This window comes from Macrobrachium nipponense, chromosome 28, assembly GCF_015104395.2.
Source record: "Macrobrachium nipponense isolate FS-2020 chromosome 28, ASM1510439v2, whole genome shotgun sequence".
NCBI lineage: Eukaryota > Metazoa > Arthropoda > Malacostraca > Decapoda > Palaemonidae > Macrobrachium > Macrobrachium nipponense.
The window spans coordinates 40,745,201-40,766,984 of NC_087217.1; the positions used below are offsets into that span (position 1 = coordinate 40,745,201).

General features: G+C 40.2%; 1 protein-coding gene across 2 annotated transcripts in view; it reads right to left on the minus strand.

The window, feature by feature from the left end:
- LOC135201684 (DNA helicase MCM9-like) overlaps positions 1-21,784 on the minus strand; it is a 722,480-nt gene that overhangs the window by 504,890 nt on the left and 195,806 nt on the right. For both annotated transcript variants that reach the window (XM_064230819.1, XM_064230818.1), the window contains exon 6: positions 10,249-10,355. In XM_064230819.1, coding sequence (XP_064086889.1) covers positions 10,249-10,355 — 107 coding nt within the window. The remainder of the gene's footprint in view (positions 1-10,248; positions 10,356-21,784) is intronic.

Here is a 21,784-nt window from a genome sequence, read left to right on the forward strand (position 1 = left end):
CGATCGAGTCAAAGTTGACCAAATGTCGAATTTTTCTATTTATCGTGATTTATATGCAAATATTTCAAAAATGATAAAAGCTACAACCATAAGTTATATTTTGTTGTATTCTACATGAAATTGCACACATTTTCATATATAAAACTCTATATAACGGCTAATAAGAAACTGTGCAAATATTAAAACAATGTGACTCAAGCATTTCGGAGATTTGTGGCCGACATTCCGTGCGCGGAGGGAAGGAAAAAGCTTTTTTCAAAAATTCACCATAAATCGAAATATTGTGCTAGAGACTTCCAATTTGTTTCAAAATGAAGGTAAATGATTGAATATTACTAGACTGTAAGAGTTTTAGCTTATAATTGCGTTTTTCAACCATTTCGGTCGAGTCAAAGTTGACCGAACGTCAAATTTTTTCTATTTATCGTGATTTATAAGCAAATATTTCCAAAATTATGAAAGCTACAACCATGAGTTATATTTTGTTGTATTCTACATAAAATTGCGCACATTTTCATATATAGAACCCTATATAACGGCTAATATAAGACAGTGCAAATATCACGACAAAGGGACTCAACATTTCGGAGCTTTGCGGCCGAGATTCCACGTGCGGAGGGAAGGATAAAGTTTTTTCAAAATTTCACCATAAATCTTCCTAGTTTGAAGCCTAGGTAGGGAGAAAAGTTTCTCGCTATCGGGACGTGATAATAAGCGTCTGTAAGATCGATAGAGGCGGTGACGACCCCAAGGGGAAGTAAGACGGGACAAGTCCAGAATCACTCTTCGTTTGTCCGCGTCCTTCTTTGGCAAGCTGAACAAACATCCTTGAAATTTCAGGTGTCTGACTTTCTTTATTGCCTTCTTTTGAAGAAGGTCTTTGGCATAATCTAGAAGGTCTGTCGTTGGAATTTGGTGAAATCTGACTGGTGGAGGAGGCCCTTTTATCCATCTCCACCCCAGACCTTTTGATACGATACTGTGGGCCCACGGACTGAAGGTCCAATGGTCCCAGAAGAGGTACAGTCTCCCGCCTACCTGGAGAGGCTCACAGACTGGATGAGGTCTTACTTCCTGTGCCTCCTCTGGAACCTCTGCCTCTGGAGAGAGCTCTGGAACCAGCTCTGTGCCGGTAAGCACCTCTTGCTCTGCTACCCCTTGCATGTCGGTTATAGCCTTGAGACGCCCCTTGTGCTTCAAACGAAGCGTTGAAGGCCGGGGACGTCACGAAAGTAGCCAAACTCGAGGACTGTTGAGATGGCTGACTCTGCAGCAACACAAATTGTTGTTGTGGTCATGCCTTAGAGGTCGAAGGTTGACCAATCTGGGAGACGGGAACTGCCTGAATCATCGTCTATGTCTGAGGGGCCTGGAAGGGCTGATACTTCCTGACCCTCTCCCTACCTTTGGGCTGCGGTCCGGTGGTCTCGTAGAACTTCCTTTTGGAGGGAAGACCCCAGCGGACACGAAGGTTCTGATTAGCGCTAGCAGCCTCACTGATGACGCTGTTAACTACGTCTTCAGGAAAGAGGTTAGGTCCCCAGATTGATGCTTTAATGAGCTTATTAGGCTCGTGTCTAATGGAAGCATCGGCAAAGACATGCTTCCTGCAGTTCCACCTAGCAACCACAAAGTCATAAAGGTCACACTGGAAAGTCTGCAAAAGTGACTTTGTTAGAACCCGGAATAGAGGTTCCTCAGAGTAGACAGAAGCCGTCAACTCCGATGTAGTAACAGAGTTGATCGACCTACTCAGTCTACACCTGGACTCAAACTCTGTCTTTACCATGGGATCCGGGATTCTGGGTAGTCGTTCGCTAAACTGTGTGGAAGCACACTCCGGATCGAGTTTGCCCACTGAACGTTTCTGGAGCGCCCACCCAGCACTCCAGATCTCTGGGAAAGAGCAGAGAGGTAGGCTCTGTCTCTCGAAGCTGAGGCATCGGCTTCTCCTCCATTCCGGCCTGAAGAGTTAACTCCGTGATCTTAAGACGTGCAAGGGGTCGGGATGTTATCCCCCACCACGAACATGGTGTAGCAACCCTTGTGTGGCGTCAGTTTGGTGTTGGCGCACTCCCATTCCGAAAGGGTACGGACCCATGCCGACTGTGCCTGGTCCCTAGGATAAATTACAGTCTCCTTTGGGACCCTGTCTACCCTGACGAATGCTTCCTCAGCTAACCGAGCGAAGCCTGGGAAGGGAAACTGGAGGTCTGCCAGGAAGAACTCGTAATCTTCCACGGGACGGGTTCCACAGCCTTCAATCGTCAGCATGCCATCCAAAAAGGGAGCATGCAGAGCCAACCGCCATGGGTTGCTGTCCTCGAATGGCGGAAGTTTAGAAGCGTCCGGCACAATGAAGGACTGCTGTGTGCCTCCGGACTGCAAAAGTCCGGCCAGCAAACTCTCCTGGACTTGTAGTCTCTGAGCCAGAGACATGATGGACTGACCCGATGTCTCCAAGCCCGAGGCGAGCTGAGAAGACATCGAATGAAACCTCGAGTCCACGATATTGCCCATCTTCTCCATGAGAAGATTAGCGAAGGACTCAGGGTCGAAGCCGGACTCTATAGGTCTGGCTTTAGATACCTTAGCTCTCGACCCCTTAGGCGGGGGAGTAGCTTTAGCCGAGGAAGCCATAGGCGTGGGAGCCAATGACGACCTGGCGGAACTCGCCGGAGTAGGTTTAGTTGGTCTTCCGGAGGGGCCTGGGTCTCCATCCGTATTTTGGCAATAATAGGGGCCGCCACTTCCCTAGCTACTGCCGAAGAAGTCCTCGCGTTCGGGTACAGTAACGAACAAAGCTCCTCCGACAGTACATAGGGTCATCCGGCAGCGACGTTCCTACCAAAACCTCAAACCCAGACCCTTCAGGTCGCCAACGAGGAGGCTTTGAGCGCCTGAGGGGTCTGTAAGAGAGGACAAAATCAGATCCTCCAGTGGCGGAACGTGCCTTATTTCCAAATATATATAAGGATATATCATAAAAATAGAGAACATTACCAAGGTGAGGATGGTACCTACCGACTCATCAGTCACGTTCTCAAACAAGGAATAGCAAACTTCACAGCCGTCCGGGTGCCAGACCAAGAGGTTATCGACCTCCACAGCACAGCTGGCATGAGATCGACAGACCTCATGACCACACGGTTGTTGGAGGACAGCTGTGCAACCCAACTCCTGACAGAGTACCATCTGTAAGTTAAAATTGATACATGAGTATCGTCAAATAGTTCCGCCGGAGTTAATTCCGGCGGTAGGTGTACACTTACGACTAGTTCTACTAAAACCAGCTAAAGGTAAACATCAACTATTATAATTTTACATAACGTAAAAGCTCTGATTGTCTCCGCCTGCTCCGGAATCCATAATCTCGGTATCGCAATAGCTATGACCGGTGGAGTTGGCCTGATATGAACAGAACAGGGAAACAAGGTAAAACTTAAGCCCAAGTCTGATCACACCGGAGAAGGATAGCAATTCCAAGTCGATTGGAAACCCATTGCCTAAGCCTAGTTCCGCCCCCACTGAAGTGGGGAAAGCAGCGATAACAACAGAGAAATACGGAAAACAGAGCGGCAGGAACAGCGGTACGTAGAACCCCGGCGTGTAACATTCTGGCGCATGTGATGGTAGACCACACCTCACTGGAATAAACACAGGCCCGGAAAAATACCAACAGAGAATACATATTCTTTCTAACCTTAACCTCCTACGACTAATCCTCCGGAACAGTGCTCGACGCTCCAGCTGCTGTTCACCGGTAGGGTTACTTGGTCAGTGAGCTAACAAAACACTGCCAGAACGAGTCCGGAACGGAAGGGAGAGCCCGGAGGAGAAAGGTAAACTAGTAATAGCCTGGCAACGGCAGCCGGTCAGGTGATTAAACACCCTCCGAGAAGACGTAAAATAGCCTACTACTAAAGGGGCAGATGATGGTAGGCCAACTGACAACCTAAAGGAGGTAATGGGCCAAGGCTATACTTTACAAAATATCTTGATAAGGAAGAAGAGGAAGTGCAGACGAATAAAGGCGAGCAAATTCATTGAGTCTAGCCTAACCCTCCAAAATCGGATGCACCGATCTGATCAGGTAGGCTAGGATTAGCGCCTACTAGTATGTCACGAAAGAGGACACTCTAGAGCCTAACCTAACCCTCCAAAATCGAACATATCGACCTGGTCAGGTAAGACAGGCTTAGCACCTACATTTACGTAACAAGAGAGGAACTCTCTAGTGATGGATCATTCTCCAAAACCAATATGTCGGTCTGGTCAGGTAAGCCAGGACTAGTACCAACTATGGGTAGCAAGAAGCACTCTCAAACGCCTAGCCTACCCTCCAAAACCTAGGCTTCCAAACTAACCTCATCAAAATAATAATAGTATATCAATATAATATTATAATAAGATAATACAAATAATACCACATACACAACATGCATGAGCACAGCGAATGGATGAGGGCTTTCCTTTACCTCCAAAATTAATAAATGGCATAGTGCTAGGCTAGCTAACCTAGCCCGCCTCAAACACAATACTCACGCATAAAGTAGAATTTTGAAAAATAAAACAGCACTCTCGTGAGGGAACCACATCGCTCATAAAGGACGGATGACTAATGAGGGAAACCCTCTAAATAAGGCCAAATAATGTAATGGCTCAAACAGTGATACACAAGCCTATCAGTATACGTACATCAGGAGCGAAATGGTAAAATTTCACGACAACAGTAATGCTTACTGTGATGTGCAATAGTGGTGAAAATAAGATATGCATCGAAATAAATAGTTGAGATGACTGAGTAACGCGGTACCTTGATGTAAACAAGGTTGGAAGCATGGCGGCTCCCATGCAAACAGCTCAACTATCAAACATCTCAAATAAGGGCAAATTGTTGCCTAACCGCGTTCAAAGTCAACAAATGATATACTCAACTTAGTCTAATGAAGATGCTTTTTGGAGATCAGTAGACATCGTAACCAAAAAACAGGGGGATTTTGAGAGAGGAGAGACCTAATTGGCAAAGTATCTGTGATAGTGGCTTCCACTTGCCCCTGATGCTATACCGACACCCAATGAGGGTGATCGATCCAGAGGTAGTAACTCTGGCATTCCTATTGGCTTTTTTTTCTGGTTTATTTAGCATTTATTTATACCTAGAAATGAGTGCTATAGGAACATTTCACTGGGCGACACACGTCGATTCCAGAAATACCAATATATATATAGTATATATATATATATATATATATATATCTATATATATATATAATATATTTATATATAATGAACTTTTTTTTTATTCTGGTACGAATACATAACTAAAACGAATGCAGGTGAAAAAACTTTTCTTTTTGCATAATATGAAATAATATAAAAAACATCAATACAGATATATATAAAAACTTGTAATAAATATAAAACTAAATATAAAATCAATGCAGAATACTCACTCGTAATCCTGACTCTTCGTTCTATTCTTGTTGTCTTCCTCCTCCATTGAAAAGTCTTGCATTTTTTTCTTCTCGACATGACGAGGTATAGGTGGAGGAGGGGGACGCGCGCCCATACTGCTGATGGGCCGCCGCCCTTCGGTGGCCCTCTGTGCCCTCCATTGTCCCTATGGCAGGCGCACTCCAATATATGACCGCAGTGTGGTACTTACAGTCACACTCCCCGAACCTGCAAAGAGCTATATTGCAGGTGCGACAGAAGAACCGGGTGTCTCTCCTTCTGCCATTCATATGGCACACCCGGCACTGTTTCTGCCTGCGCCCTTGTAAGAGCTCCAGTGTGTGATCCCCTGGCTGCAGCTGACACACAGGGTCCACTATCTGACGAGAAGTCGGAATCTGAGCGTGGGCAGGATCATCAAGGGCGTTGGCAGCAGCGGCAGGCACGACAACCGAAGTTGGCCCTCCTAACATCTGCCCTTTCCTCTAGGGGCAGATCTGGAGCTCGGGGCAGGGGGGCGGTGATAGAAGGCCACTCATCGGGATTAAAGTTGATGAGGGCATTCCCGGCCACCTCGAGAAATGGATGTGGGACAACCTCTGGAGGTCCGAATTGTAGTACCCACAGTAGAGGATGTAGGCATTCTGGAGGGCCAACTGAAGAATGTATTTGAGGAGCTTCTGTGTCCACCTTTTGGTTCTCCTGGCAAAGGGATAATACTGGATGAGTTGATCAAAGAGATCAACTCCTCCAATGTGCCTATTGTAGTGCCGAATGACGGTAGGCCACTGGACACGAAACTCCTCATACGTAACTCGGCCCTGCCGACGTGTCTTCTTCCGCTGGACGACCTCTTCTTGGATGGGCTCATGACTCTTCGTAATCATGGGGACGAGTCGGACCCCCTTCCAACAGATGATGAAGACAGCTCCCTTCCGCCGCCACTCTGTCTCTCCTCTTGCCAGATGTTGCAGCTGGCTAGCAAATCTCTTGAGGACATTCGGGGCCCCACGCACCAACCGAAGGGTAGCACTGATGTGCACACCTGCTTCATACAGTTCCTGGCCCGGGGATACCGAGTTATAATAATTATCCATAAACAGGTGGTATCCCTGGTTACGGAAACGATCCACAAGACCGAACACAGTGTCACGCAGCGTGCAGAAGACCCCGGAATACACCAAGAATTCCATGACGTATCCAGTGTTGGACTCCGTAATAAAAAACAGTTTCACTCCGTATTTCTTTGGCTTCTTGGGGTTATACACTTTAATGCTCAGACGTCCTTTGTAAGGCATCATCCCCTCATCCAAAGAAAGGTTCTTGCCAGGAACCAAGAGAAACTGGCACCATTCACAAATGTAATCCAACACTGAGGGACTAAGATGAGGCGATTGGGGTTATTCCGAGGTATGGCCCTTCGGTTGAAGGCATTGAAATACCTGTCCAACGCTAGGAAACTATCACGGGCCATAATGCCGGGCACATTGGGTGTACTTAAAAAAAAATTCCGTCTCCAATATTGCCTGATGTCGGCAGCAGGCATCATTCCCAAAAAAATGTGGAGCCCAAAAAATGCACCATGTCGGTGAGGTTGCAGCCCCGCCAGCGATATGACGTCGTCCATAGTTCGTCACGGCAGTACCGAGCGTAGTCCGTCGTCTCTGCTACCAGGTATTCCAGCAATTCCCGTGTAAGGAACAGCTGAATGAACCCAGAGCAGTGAGAGGAACAGGTACGGTGAGCCCAGGTGCTGCCGTGAATGGGTGCATGTTAGATGGGGTGGGGTCCTCCGACCACCCCTCGTCACTCTTGGATGAAAGGCCTTCACCTTGGCTGGCGTGACGTTCTGACCTTCTACGTGCCTGTGCGCGCACATGCGCACCTGCTCGGGCACGGTTTCGCACTCGAACCCACCCTTCCCCACCCACTGGCCCATCTCCCTCACTTAGGCCCTCGCTTTCTGTGTCATCATCAACAACAAAACTAGACGACAACAACTCCTCCTCCTCCACCTCAGACTCCCCATCATACGCACTAAAACCACTAAACTCCAACTCACTTTCAGCCTGTGACCCTCGTACGGACATTGGGGGCAAATATTCAGCATCACTAACATCGGGAGTGATGTCCTCGTCACTAGATGACCAACCGCCATCAAAATGAGGACTTGTGACCTGCTCCCGATCAAGCTCTAACAAGTAATCCTCTATGTCCTTTGGTTCGAGGCCTCCCAAATGCCTACGAATGCCCCTCAGGACACCCAGATGCTTCCTAGGGGTTCTAAAAGGCACACGAGGCACACGATGCGGTGCTTGAACACTTTCGGCCACACGAGGCTGCACGGAACGGTGTTGAGGAGCTAGGTCATCTTGGGTGCTTGGTCCTTCACCAGTATCCAAGTCCAAAATAAATCTCAAACGATCCCTCCCGAGAGGTAAAACGTGCCTTTCGCGCTCCATTCAATGTTCACACATATCTATGTACGTCTTGTGCCACCACAAATACTCAAACTCTCACAAAAGTTTGGCAAAACACGTTTGTGGCAAAAGATCGCTCTCAGACGACGCGCCGCTGATGCTTGCTGGTGCGACAAGAAAGCATTTCGCGCATGTGCACCTGGGTAACGCTTGTAAACTAAACAACAGCTTGATCCGTGAACTCCCAGCATCCCTCAAGGTGTGTGATTCAAAAGTTTTTGCCTAGTTGGCCTATAACTATTTTTCCGCGAATTTAAAAAAAACCTTTTTGCGTCGACGTAGCATACGTCAATTAAGCACCCGACAGACAATTTTCGTCGACGTTTAATACGTCCAATAGCCATTTAAGGGTTAAAAAAAAAGGAGAAAGAATGAAAAGAAACAGCAGTCAGGCAGAGTGCACAAGATGATGTCTATATAAACGGCAGATGAAAGCAAAGTGGAGTGCAGACCAATGTGTGGGTGGGGCTTCCCGCTACTGTCGGTAATTGTTTGAAAGTTAAATGCCCGTTCCAGCTTGTATTTGCAAGCTCAATCCCTGTGTAAAGACAGATGGTTTGTATTTGTGTAAAAACAAATAACAGTTTCATTACCATCAACTTTATCTTAAATAACTGTAATATCCTATTTGACTTAACCTTTAACGCCGCTTGGACATAATAACCCTCTTACGCCGACTGGACGTATTTTACGTCGACATTTTTTGTCTCCCGTGTGCCGACTGGACGTATTTTACGTCGACTTACAAGTTTTTTTTTTAAATTCGCGGAAAAATACTTATAGGCCTACCAGCCTAAAACTTTTGAATCACACGCCTTGGGGGATGCTGGGAGTTCACAGATCAAGGTGTTGTTTTGTTTACAATCGTTACGCGGGCGCGCAAGCGCGAATTTCTTTCTTGCCGCACAAAAAAGTATCTGTGACACATCTCGGAAATTATTTCGTCACTTTGACAAAATTTTTGTACCATTGTAAATTAGCCGTTACATGAAGTATTATATATGAAAATGTGCGCATTTTTATGTAGAATACAACAATAAAATACTCATGATTGTAGCTTTTATCAGTTTTGAGATATTTTCATTTAAATAACGATAATTGCCAAACTTTCAACCTTCGGTCAACTTTGACTCTACCGAAATGGTCGAAAAACGCAATTGTAAGCTAAAAATCTTACAGTCTAGTAATATTCAGTCATTTATCTTCATCTTGAAACAAATTTGAAGTCTCTAGCAAAATATTTAGATTTATGGTGAATTTTAAAAAAAATCTTTCCTTCCCTCCGCGCGCGGATTCTCCGCCACAAATCTCCGAAATGCGTACGTCCCATTCTCGGAATATTTGCTCCATTTCATATTAGGCATTTCATAGAGTTTTATATATGAAAATGTGCGCAATTTCATGTAGAATAAAACGAAAAATATTTGAAGGTTGTAGCTTTTCTTATTTCCAAAATAATTGCATATAAAAATATATATATAAAAAAATTCGACATTCGGTCAACTTTAACTCGTCAGATATGGTCAAAATCTGCAATTGTAAGCTAATACTCTTACAGTATAGTAATATTCAATCATTTGTCTTCATTTTGAAAGAAATTGGAAGTCTCTAGGACAATATTTAGATTTATGGTGAATTTTTGAAAAAAAGATTTGTTTACGTCCGCGTGTTACAAATTCATGCATTATTTTGTGATAATATTTTCTGTGTTGCTTTTATCGTTTTACAATTATATATGAAATTTCGTTTTTGCGCTATCATATATCGCATTATTTATATGATAATGATAATTTTTTTCATTTCTGATGGTTGCATACTAAACTTCAGGCAATGACAAAAAAAGGAGCCAAAAAATGAACTCTTAATCTTGAAAAATAAGCGCGCTGTGATTTTTTGAAAAAAATATTTTTTCCGCTTCCGTGCTCACTCCGAAACCCCTCCGGCACACGGGAGACAATTTTTTATTTACCGCTCCGGCTTTAGAGGGATAATAGCAATAAGAACTGCCTATCAAAAAAATGACCTAATAAATGGGGTAAAATGTGTAAGGGGAGAAAGGAACACACTTATTCTGAAAAAGTAATGCAGTGAGAGAGAGAGAGAGAGAGAGAGAGAGAGAGAGAGAGAGAGAGAGAGAGAGAGATGAGAAGACGAGAAAGAGAGAGAGAGAGAGAGAGAGAGAGACCCCATCACAATAGAAAGGCTTTTATTACTTCAACTAAGAGACTATAGTTTCAACCTTTATTGCAGTATGAGTTATGCTTTAATATTTTTCGAAGTGTAATAAAAAATGATGAAATGGAATGCTTACCATACCAAGATATCATCTCCTGGTTTGCAAGTACCTACTAAATCATCTTCTAATGTTACCCACAATGAACGGGGAATTGTGCCAATCACCAACTTTTGCACTTGCTCCTGTAAATAACATACATGAAATGAAAATAACATTTCCTAATATCAATTCTTGTTCACATTTTTTGTAACATTTATTAATTCATATACGGTACATATTACAATGGTATGATATGAGCAAAGCTCAATGCCACTTGATAAAAACCAAAAATGTAAGATTCTTGAAATTTTACTGTATGATACATTAGCTTTACAGAAAACTATATACAAAAACTTATGGAAAATTGTTAGCTCCTCATAAAGCACCTATTTAACATATTTAACATCATCTCACTAGTTAGAAGACTTAACTGATTGATTTGTAAAGCCATGATCAAATGTTTTAAGTATCTTATGAACTGATATAAATTGCTATATGAAAAATTAGGATAAAAAATTCTCACAACAAACAATTATTATATAGTAGCAGTGTAGCACACATGTCCACCTATACTCTCAACACCATGAAAATCATTAAAATAAATACAGTGAAGGAAAGGTAAAATGAAAAATATACAACAAATACCTTATACATTTACAATTCACAAAGAATCATGTATTTTTATATTCTTTTGGTACAATGAAGCTTTAAATTGAAAAACTTAGTATGCAATACATTTAATGAGAAAAAAACATTTGTGGTTTAAATATCATAAAATAGAAAATTACTTTAATGACATCAAAGAATGGTCTAATCGAAACTAGGAAATATTTTCTTGAATGCCTCCTCTGATACAATATCATTATATGTTTCGTTATTGCTGTCAGTATCTCCATTAGGTCAAGATAGATTAAAGAATAGAAAATGGTTATTATACCATTCCATTGTTTCAGTGGTTGACGGGAGATAATAAAAAGTGGTTGCTTAGCTTAAGGTATTCGGTAGTGTTGAGAAAACAATTGTAAACAAAGCCGGTTGAAAGTTTTTTTTAATTATAGTTAATTAATAATTATTTGAAATTAATACACACTGGTTATTTATATATATGTATATTTCATAAGCATATTCTAAGCTTTTAGCTTCTTAGTTTTAGATGTCAGAATCTTAGACTATAAACTTCATATGTTTAAGAATGACTAAGTTTTTATGGGAAAATTAATACTACTAAAAATGTTTTCCTGAGATTTGACACCTCTGTGCTGGGTTAGTGCTCTGTTGCCACCTCAACTTGCCAAGGTTATTCCGTGTCACTGACCCACCATGTAAACATCTCCCGCTTCTCGCTGCCCCCGCCTGCACAGTCAGACTAAGGAAATAATTTATAATGTTAACCCTTAAACGCCGACTGGACGTATTTTACGTCGACATTTTTTGTCTCTCGGGTGCCGACTGGACGTATTTTACGTCGACATACAAAAGTTTTTTTAAAAATTCGCGGAAAAATACTTATAGGCCTACCAGCCTAAAACTTTTGAATCACGCGCCTTGGGGGATGCTGGGAGTTCACGGATCAAGGTGTTGTTTTGTTTACAATCGTTACGCAGGCGCGCAAGCGCGAATTTCTTTCTTATCGCACTAAAAAGTATCTGTGACACATCTCGGAAATTATTTCGTCACTTTGACATAATTTTTGTACCATTGTAAATTAGCCGTTACATGAAGTATTATATATGAAAATGTGCGCATTTTTATGTATGTAAAATACAACAATAAAATACTCATGATTGTAGCTTTTATCAGTTTTGAGATATTTTCATATAAATAACGATAATTGCCAAAATTTCAACCTTCGGTCAACTTTTGACTCTACCGAAATGGTCGAAAAACGCAATTGTAAGCTAAAACTCTTATATTTTAGTAATATTCAATCATTTACCTTAATTTTGCAACTAATTGGAAGTCTCTAGCACAATATTCCGATTTATGGTGAATTTATGAAAAAACTTTTTCCTTACGTCTGCGCGCTAACTTCCGAAAAAAATCATACATGCGATTGTGGTAATGTTTGCACCATTTTAAAATTAGCCGTTATATAAAGTTTTATATATGAAAATGTCCGCAATTTCATGCACAATACAACTAAAAACAACCCATGGTTGTAGCTTTTATCAGTTTTGAGATATTTTCATATAATTAATGATAATTGCCAAAATTTCAACATTCGGTCAACTTTGACTCTACCAAAATGGTCAAAAAACGCAATTGTAAGCTAAAACGCTTATATTCTAGTAATATTCAAGCATTTACCTTCCTTTTGCAACAAATTGGAAGTCTCTAGCACAATATTTCAATTTATGGTGAATTTATGAAAAAAATAACATTTTCTTTACGTCCATGCGGTAACTCTTCCGAAAAAATCATACGTGCGATTGTGGTAATGTTTGCACCATTTTAAATTAGCCGTTACATAAAGTTTTATATATGGAAATGTGCGCAATTTCATGTAGAATACAACAAAAAATAAGTGAAGGTTGTAGCTTTTCTCATTTTTGAAATATTTGCATATAAATCACGATAAATAGAAAAAAAACCACGTTCGGTCAACTTTGACTCTACCGAAATGGTCGAAAAACGCAATTGTAAGCTAAAACTCTTACAGTCTAGTAATATCCAGTCATTTATCTTCATCTTGAAACAAATTCGAAGTCTCTAGCAAAATATTTAGATTTATGGTGAATTAAAAAAAAAATCTTTCCTTCCCTCCGGGCGCGGATTCTCCGCCACAAATCTCCGAAATGCGTACGTACCATTCTCGGAATCTTTGCTCCGTTTCATATTAGGCATTTCATAGAGTTTTAAATATGAAAATGTGCGCAATTTCATGTAGAATAAAACGAAAAATATTTGAAGGTTGTAGCTTTTCTTATTTCCGAAATAATTGCATATAAAAAATATATATATAAAAAAATTCGACATTCGGTCAACTTTAACTCATCAGATATGGTCGAAAACTGCAATTGTAAGCTAATTCTCTTACAGTATAGTAATATTCAATCATTTGTCTTCATTTTGAAAGAAATTGGAAGTCTCTAAGACAATATTTAGATTTTTATGGTGAATTTTTGAAAAAAAAATTTGTTTACGTCCGCGCGTTACGAATTCATGCATTATTTTGTGATAATATTTTCTCTGTGTTGCTTTTATCGTTTTACAATGCGTTATATACCAAAATGATTGCAATTTAGTGTACATTACAACGAAAAAAAAGTAACTTGTTACCTTTAACCGTTTTGCACACAGCGCGATTTGAATACAATTATATATGAAATTTCATTTTTGCGCTATCATATATCGCATTATTTATATATGATAATGATAATTTTTTTCATTTCTGATGGTTGCATACTAAACTTCAGCCGATGACAAAAAAAGGAGCCAAAAATGAACTCTTAATCTTGAAAACTAAGCGTGCTGTGATTTTTTGAAAAAAAATATTTTTTCCGCTTCCACGCTCACTCTGAAACACCTCCGGCACACGGGAGACAATTTTTTTTTTACCGCTTCGGCGTTAGAGGGTTAATGGGTACTTTTTAGATGAAAAGTCCAACGGCAGACACAGCCAAAGCCACAAAAGTAAGCAAAAGGACAATTAGAAGGATTTGCTTCAAAGCAAATCAAGAACGGTGGTCAGAGGCTGAACACAAAAAAGAGAGAGAGAGAGAGAAGAGAGAGAGAGAGAGAGAGAGAGAGAATCCTGGGTAAACAAGCAAAGACAATACACGAAAGATGGGAAGCTCAAGCCACAGCCGCATCGGCCGCATGCAATTTAGTACCTGGCATGAAATGAAGATGGCAGTAGCATTGCACCTGCCTACATCGTCTGTTTGTTTACAAAGACAATCCATGGTCTGTTTGTTTACTTTTTCACAAAGCGGGGCATTCACTTTCAATCATGAGTGGGCGTAGCCATCATCACCCGTGTGTGGTTTGCAATAGGACAAAAAATTATTTTCCCCATCTGATTTTTCATGCTTTTCCTCAGAATAAAGAAAGGTACTAAAATCATTACATCTGTTACAAAGTACATGATGACTTTTAGAGAAAATGAAGAAATAAAATAGACCAAAGCAAAATTGAATGTTGGTGCAGTGTTATTCCGGAATAAATATTGGAAAATATTTACAATACGGTGGACGCCTCTAAGTGGAAAGAAAATATATGTGATTTTCGACTAGAAAAAAATATGGTACTTTTTTACTTATAGACATTAATAGCTTTCAACATAAAATATAGGTTTTTCTGTTGTATTATGATGTGATTTGAATGATTTTGAGGTTTATTTCCATCGCAAATGAATACTTATCCTTCCACCACCCCTCCCCCTATAGATAACAATCTGGGGGAACCTCCTTGGGAAGCGGGGTTTTGGGTGGGGGAGACAAAGTAGGTAAAAACAGGGCAAAATGGAGGAAAAAAACCTAAATATAACACTCAAACATATAAAAATGGACCAGTATAATTGTTTTGGTTGAATGATTTCTCTGTGGTTTGTTTATTATTTGATGTGATTTCAATTTTTATTTGCTTTTTATGAAAATTAAGTTAAACCTAGATTTTTGCTTATACAGTATTCTGTAAAATACAGCATTGCATTTGTTATAAAAGGGTACCTTACTTTTACTACTTTGTTGTTGTAATTTTCTTAGTTTTATTAACAAATATTGCTTAACTTTTGCCTAATCAGCATGCAAGTTAAGTCTGCTTTTTCATTTTGATTTCATATTATTGGTTTTGATTATCCCATGCTTTGTTTGCTATTTAAATTCTGATATATGCATGTTTTGTTTGCATGACTTGTATGACTATTGCATGCAAATGAAGCATGTGCCATTTCTTTTACTTTGTTTATGTTCTTTGCAAGAACATTTGTGTACAGTTGCTTAGGTATGTACAGTATACAATCATAAGCACAAGCCCAAAAAAAGGAAAATAATTACTGTATACTATATTGGTGAAATAATAGAGATAATATGAGAATAAGTTTGTTTCATTCTAACTGCCCTCTCAATTTTAGATAAAGATACTTAGCAATTAATGTTAACTGCCCTCTCAATTTTAGATAAAGATACTTAGCAATTAATGTTACATTAACTGAAGGATTTTATTTAATGATTCAAAAATGCCTAATATATAAGTCATAAGCTATGAAAGAGCCCTATAATCATGTTAACAAGCAATATTAATCGATTTAGTATTCAATAATTTATAAAGAGAAGTTTATTGCAGCATAAGAATAAATTTTAACATTTAAAAAAGCCACGCTACGCCACAGCCGAGTTTTAGTTGAGGGCATGATCAATAGATGGCGCGCATTCTGACGGGTTGGATGATGTTTTTTTTAATGGTATTAATAGTCAGTTTCCCATCTTTCGTGTATTGTCTTTGGTAAACAAGGCCAATGCCTTAGTGGCCAAAAAGGCTGAGTTTGACTATAGTGTTTCTCACCTTTTCATAGAAGGGCTAGTACCTGGAACTTCCTTTGGCCCCATGGTGGCTTATTTAGAAGAAAACTCAAATAAAAAAGCACAAAAACAACCAACACAAAAGTAGAATTAGTCATGAAAGAAGATGAGATCCTTTGTTTGGGCACTCGATACAGGGCCCAGTCACACGCTGGGCATCGGATGGAGCATTTCCAAGTGTACGAAAACCGAGGAAACGTAGGATAACAGACAAATTTAGTAGAAAATCCTAAACGTACAAAAAGAGGTGTACTAAGATTGAAGTTTAACTGTAAGAAATGAAAAGGTTTTGAGATACAAGAATGGAATAACATTTGAGAATTATTTTAAGGTAATTATTTGCCCATGTCTTGCTAATAGCCTTTGGTCAGTAAACATAATCTAAAAACAAAAGTTGGGCCTAAAAGGAATGATGTAAAATCAAGATTTCTTAAAGCATTTATTAAAACCAACAACTTGCTCATAGCATAAGCAAAAAGGAAGAACCAAGTGATACTAAAAAACCGAAAGTTGAAAGTGGTGAATTAGTTAAAAAAAAAAAAAAAAAAAAAAAAAAAATTAATATTAAGTTTTTTGTAAAGTTAAGTGTTACAGTTTTGTTAATGTGTTTCGTAAAGTTTAGTTTATGTTTTCCTTACATTTTTTTATGTGTTTCGTAAAGTTAAGTGTACGTATCTGCCGTTTGTCCTCCTCCTCTGTCGCCACTTTCGGAGATAGCCTCACTCGAAAGGTAAGCTTCCACATTTTACTACATACGTACGTATGTAAGTACAGTATTTCTTGTATACCATTTACATTAATACACTTTATTTACAGGTATATTAGCAGTATGTATTAAGTTAGGTATTGAATGGTCCAAATTGTTGTAGTATTTCATTGTTTATAGGTCAATTATTTTTATTATGAAATTTACTAGGGTGTTTTTGGAGGGCTTGGAACAGATTAGCCATTTTACATGTAAAATGCGGTCCAAGATACGAAAAGCTCATGATACAAAGGCCGCCTCGGAACGGATTAATTTCGTATGTCGAGGTTCCACTGTATATAGCTTGTATACTTACCATGATCTAAATAATCCAGGACTAGGCAGTACCTAATGTTAAGTTATAAACTTTTAATAAACATCCCATCATTAGGCTAAATTGTTAGCCTAAACCATGTAACCTAGGACTAGATGAAAATGGCAACTGGTGCTGGATGAGAGTGTAACCTAACTTTAAAGGCTACATACTAAGTAATTGTGCTGTACATAACCAGTAATGTGAGAAATTTTAAATAATTTATTTAAGTTTTTGTCATTTAAATAAATATAAATGCTTCAAATATTTAATTCATTTGCTAGCTGCTCATTGTCTTGCAAGTATTACTAATCAAGTCGGAATCAAAGAAATAAGGTCTTTATTTTGCAATGCAGTGGGTCCCCCCTATTCGCGTTCTCCGGATTCGCAGACTCACTGATTCGCGGATTTCAATCTGGGCCGTATCTACCCATTTATTTGCAGGGTATTCGCCCATTCGCGGGATTTTCCGACAAAAGTAATCACTAATTAGTGTATTTTGATGTTTACTTTCATGACTAAATACATTTTTATGATACAAAAATGATTTACTGATTTTCAAATATTAATTTTGATTAATACTGTATTAGTAAGTTTAATAAGTTTAAATGATATCACACAATAAAAATAACAATTCTCTCTCTCTCTCTCTCTCTTCTCTACTACTACTACTACTACTACTACAAAGATACGTATATGTTTTTTTGTATGATAAATAAATGATTTACTATTTTCAAATATTAATATTAATTTATACAGCAATAATATCAATTCATTAAAGAAAATGCCATAGTGAATTAGTAAGATTTTAGTTTATTAATTTAAAAAATTATGGAAGAATTAAGGAAATCCCAGTCTTCTTTCTCTAACCCCAGGTACTAAAACTGTCAGATATATCAAGTTATGTGACAGGAGGGGGAGGAGCTATTGTGTTGTTGCCACCAAGTGCTCATGAGATTTCTCTCTCTCTCTCTACTGAGACTTGAGATTTTTCATAGTACTTGTACTGTATGTTTTTTAATACTTTCAAATAATAATAATAATAATAATAATAACTGTAATTACAAAATTCATATTATGTGATAGTATTTTAAAGAAATACAATACTAATCTATGTCACTTTTAATTAAGGTTAACTCTCTCTCTCTCTTTTGCCATAAAAGATGATAATGTGTCATAGTGGTAACTCCCTCCCTCTCTTTCGCTGGAAGCGTTATAAGTATTTTTTGAGAGAACAGAGAGATACACACTCTCTCTCTCTCGTCTCTCTACTCTCTATCTCTCGTTCTCGCTCTCTCTCTTCCTCTCTCTATCTCTTTTACCGAGATGAAAGAATTTTTATGGTACTAGTATGTAAAATGTTTATTTATTGATAATTTCAGTTATTTAATAATAATAATAATAATAATAAAACTGTAATTACAAAATTCATAATGGTAGTATTTTAAAGAGATGAAAATGACCTTTCCATTTCACTGTAAGGATAACCTCTTTCTTACTGAGATGAGAGAATTTTTATGGCATTAGTATGTAAAATGTTTATTGATAATTTCTGTTATTTAATAATAATAATAATAATAATAATAATAATAATAATAATAATAATAATAAAACTGTAATTACAAAATTCATAATGGTAGTATTTTAAAGAGATGAAAATGACCTTTCCATTTCACTTGTAAGGATAACTCCTCTTTCTTACTGAGATGAGAGAATTTTTATGCTAGATGCATGTGTTTATTATATTTTCAAATAATAATAATAATAGAAGTAGTAATAATACGATAACTAATTTCAAATGAAAATTCCTCCCTTGTCTTTTTCTGTATCAATTTCCCTACCTTCTCATAACTCCAGTGACGCTCGGAGCAGGGAAAGTAACAATGCCATACAATGGTCAACGAATTTAATGGTTTTTATGAAATCTATCTCTCTCTCTTACTGAGATGAGATCATTTTCATGGACATGTATGTAATAAGTTTATCATTAATATTTTCCAATAATAATACTATAACTGTAATTACAAAATTCATATGTGAGTATTTTAAATACAATAATCCTTCCATTTCTCTCTTTTAAATACTGTAAGGACAACTCTCTTCTCTCTCTCTCTCCACAAGATACTTGTCATAGTGGTAACTCTGTCTCTCTTGGCTGCAAGTGTTATAAGTAGTATGCAAGTATATACCTTTAAGGGTACTAATGTTTAGGATTACTTTGAAATTATTTTAATATAATCTCTAAGATTAATACAGTAATATGATAATAATTTAAGGTAAATTTGATGCAGGATGTTACATAAGGTATACATTTGGTGTTTCTATTTCTTCCTTCTTTTATCTCTCTCGCTCTCAGCAAAAGAATTGATAGACAGACAAACATAATTGCACAGTCCTCTCTTTCTCTCTTCTCTGAAGAAATATATGTATTTATGGGAGGGGAAAAAAGTGTTGCCTACAGACGTTCATTTCAATCTATTGAAATCGTAAGGAGTTATGCTCTCCTCTCTCTCTCATCTCTCTCTCTCTCTCTCTCTCTCTCTCTCTCTCTCTCTGCTATTGGTTGTTTATATATTTCTAATGGTAAAATGTTTAAGATGACTTTAAAATGATATTAACCCTTAAACGCCGACTGAACGTATTTTACGTCGAGATAAATTGTCTCTCAGGTGCCGACTGGACGTATTTTACGTCGACATACAAGTTTTTTTTTAAAATTCGCGGAAAAATACTTATAGGCCTACCAGCCTAAAACTTTTGAATCACGCGCCTTGGGGGATGCTGGGAGTTCACGGATCAAGGCCTTGTTTTGTTTTGAAGCGTGACCCAAGTGCTCCAGCCAGCATCAGTAGCGCATCATCCGAGAGCGATCTTTCGTCAGAAGCGTGTTTTTCTGGACTTGTGCGAGACTTAGAGCATTTGTGTTGCTACAGGACATTCCTAGATATGTCTCAACGACGTGTGGACCGCGAAAGGTGCGTTTTACCCGTCGGAAGGGATCGTGTAAGGCGAGTTTTGGACCTGGATGCTGGCGAGGGGCCAAGCACCCAGCATGACCCGACGCCTCAAGGCCGTTCTGTGCGGCCACGTGTGGCTGAAAGTGTTTTAGGAACACAGCGTATGCCTTTGGTTACCCCTAGGAAGCATGTGGGCGTCCTTAGGGGCATTCGTAAGCATTAGGGAGGCCTCCAACCAAGGGACATAGATGAATATCTATCGGAGCTTGATCGGGAACATGTCGCAAGTCCTCATTTTGATGGCGGATGGTCATCGAGTGATGAGGACATCAGTCCCGATGAAAGTGAGGATGAATATATGCCCCCAATGTCCATTCGAGGCTCACATCCCGAAAGTGAGCTCGAATTCAGTGGGTTCAGTGCTTACGAGGGGGAATCCGAGGAGGGGGAGGGTGGAGATACGGGGTCAAGTTTTATCGCAGAGGACGATACAGAAAGTGAGGGCCTAAGTGAGGGTGATGGGCCAACGGGGGAGGGTAGAGTGCAATATCGTGCCCGCACCCGCGCGCGCACCACGTAGAAGGTCGGCTCGTCGCACCAGCCAAGGTGAAGGTCGGTCCTGCACCCCTTCACGGCAACCCCTGGGATCACCGTACCAGTACCCACCCTGACTGTTTTGGGGTTCATCCAGCTTTTCCTGACGCGGGAATTGCTGGAATACCTGGTACACAGACGTGGACTACGCTCGGTACTGCCGGTATGAGCTGAGGACGACCTTGTCGTATTACTGGCGGGGTTGCAACCTCATTGACATGGCGCATTTTTTGGGGCTCCACATTTATTTTGGTATGACACTACACATTGGAGGAGAAATTATTTTTTATGTATGCCTAATGTGCCTGGCGTTATGTCCCGTGATAATTTCCTGGCGTTGGACAGGTACTTCAACGCCTTCAACCGAAGGGCCATACCCTGGAATAACAGCGATCGCCTCATTTTAGTGCGCACAGTGTTGGATTATATCCGTGAGCGGTGTAGTAATCTCGTGATTCCTGGAAAGAACCTGTCTTTGGATGAGGGGATGATGCCTTACAAAGGACGTCTTAGTATAAAAGTGTATAACCCCAAGAAGCCAAAGAAATATGGTGTGAAATTCTTTCTTATTACCGAGGCCAACACTGGATACGTTGTGGACTTTTCAGTGTATTCCGGGGTCTTCTCCATGCTGCGTGACACTGTATTCAACCTTGTGGGACGTTTCCGTAGCCAGGGATATCACCTGTTTATGGATAATTATTATAACTCGGTATCCCTGGCCCAGGAACTGTATGAAGCAGGTGTTCACGTCAGTGGTACCCTTCGTTGGTGCATGGGGCCCGAATGTCCTCAAGAGGTTCGCTAGTCATCCGCAACACCTGGCAAGAGAAGAGACAGAGTGGCGGCGGAAGGGCGCTGTCTTCGTCATCTGTTGGAAGGGGTGTCCGAACTCGTCCCATGACGATGAGTCATGAACCCATCCAAGAAGAGATCGTACAGCGGAAGAAGACACGTCGACAGGGCCGAGTTGTGTTTGAGGAGTTTCATACCGAGCGGCCTACCGTCATTGGGCACTACAACAGGCACATGGGAGGAGTTGATCTCTTTGATCAGCTCATCCAGTTTATTTATCCCTTCGCCGGAGAAACCAGAAGGTGGACACAGAAGCTCCTCAAATACATCCTTCAGTTGGCCCTCCAAAAGGCCTACATACTGTACTGTGGGTACCGCGGTGACAATCTTCCGAGGTTGACCCACATACAGTTCCTAGAGGTAGCCGGGAATGCCCTCATCAACTTCGATCCCGATGAGTGGCCTTCCATAACTGACCCCCTGCCCCGAGCTGCAGATCTGCCCCTAGAGGAAAGGGCAGATAGGAGGGCCAACTTCGCTCGACCTTCCGCCGCCACTGCTGCCGCCGCCCCTGCTGACAACGCCCCTGCTGCCGACGCCCCTTTTGCTGCCGGCCCCGCCATCACCGCTTCTCGTCGGGTAGTGG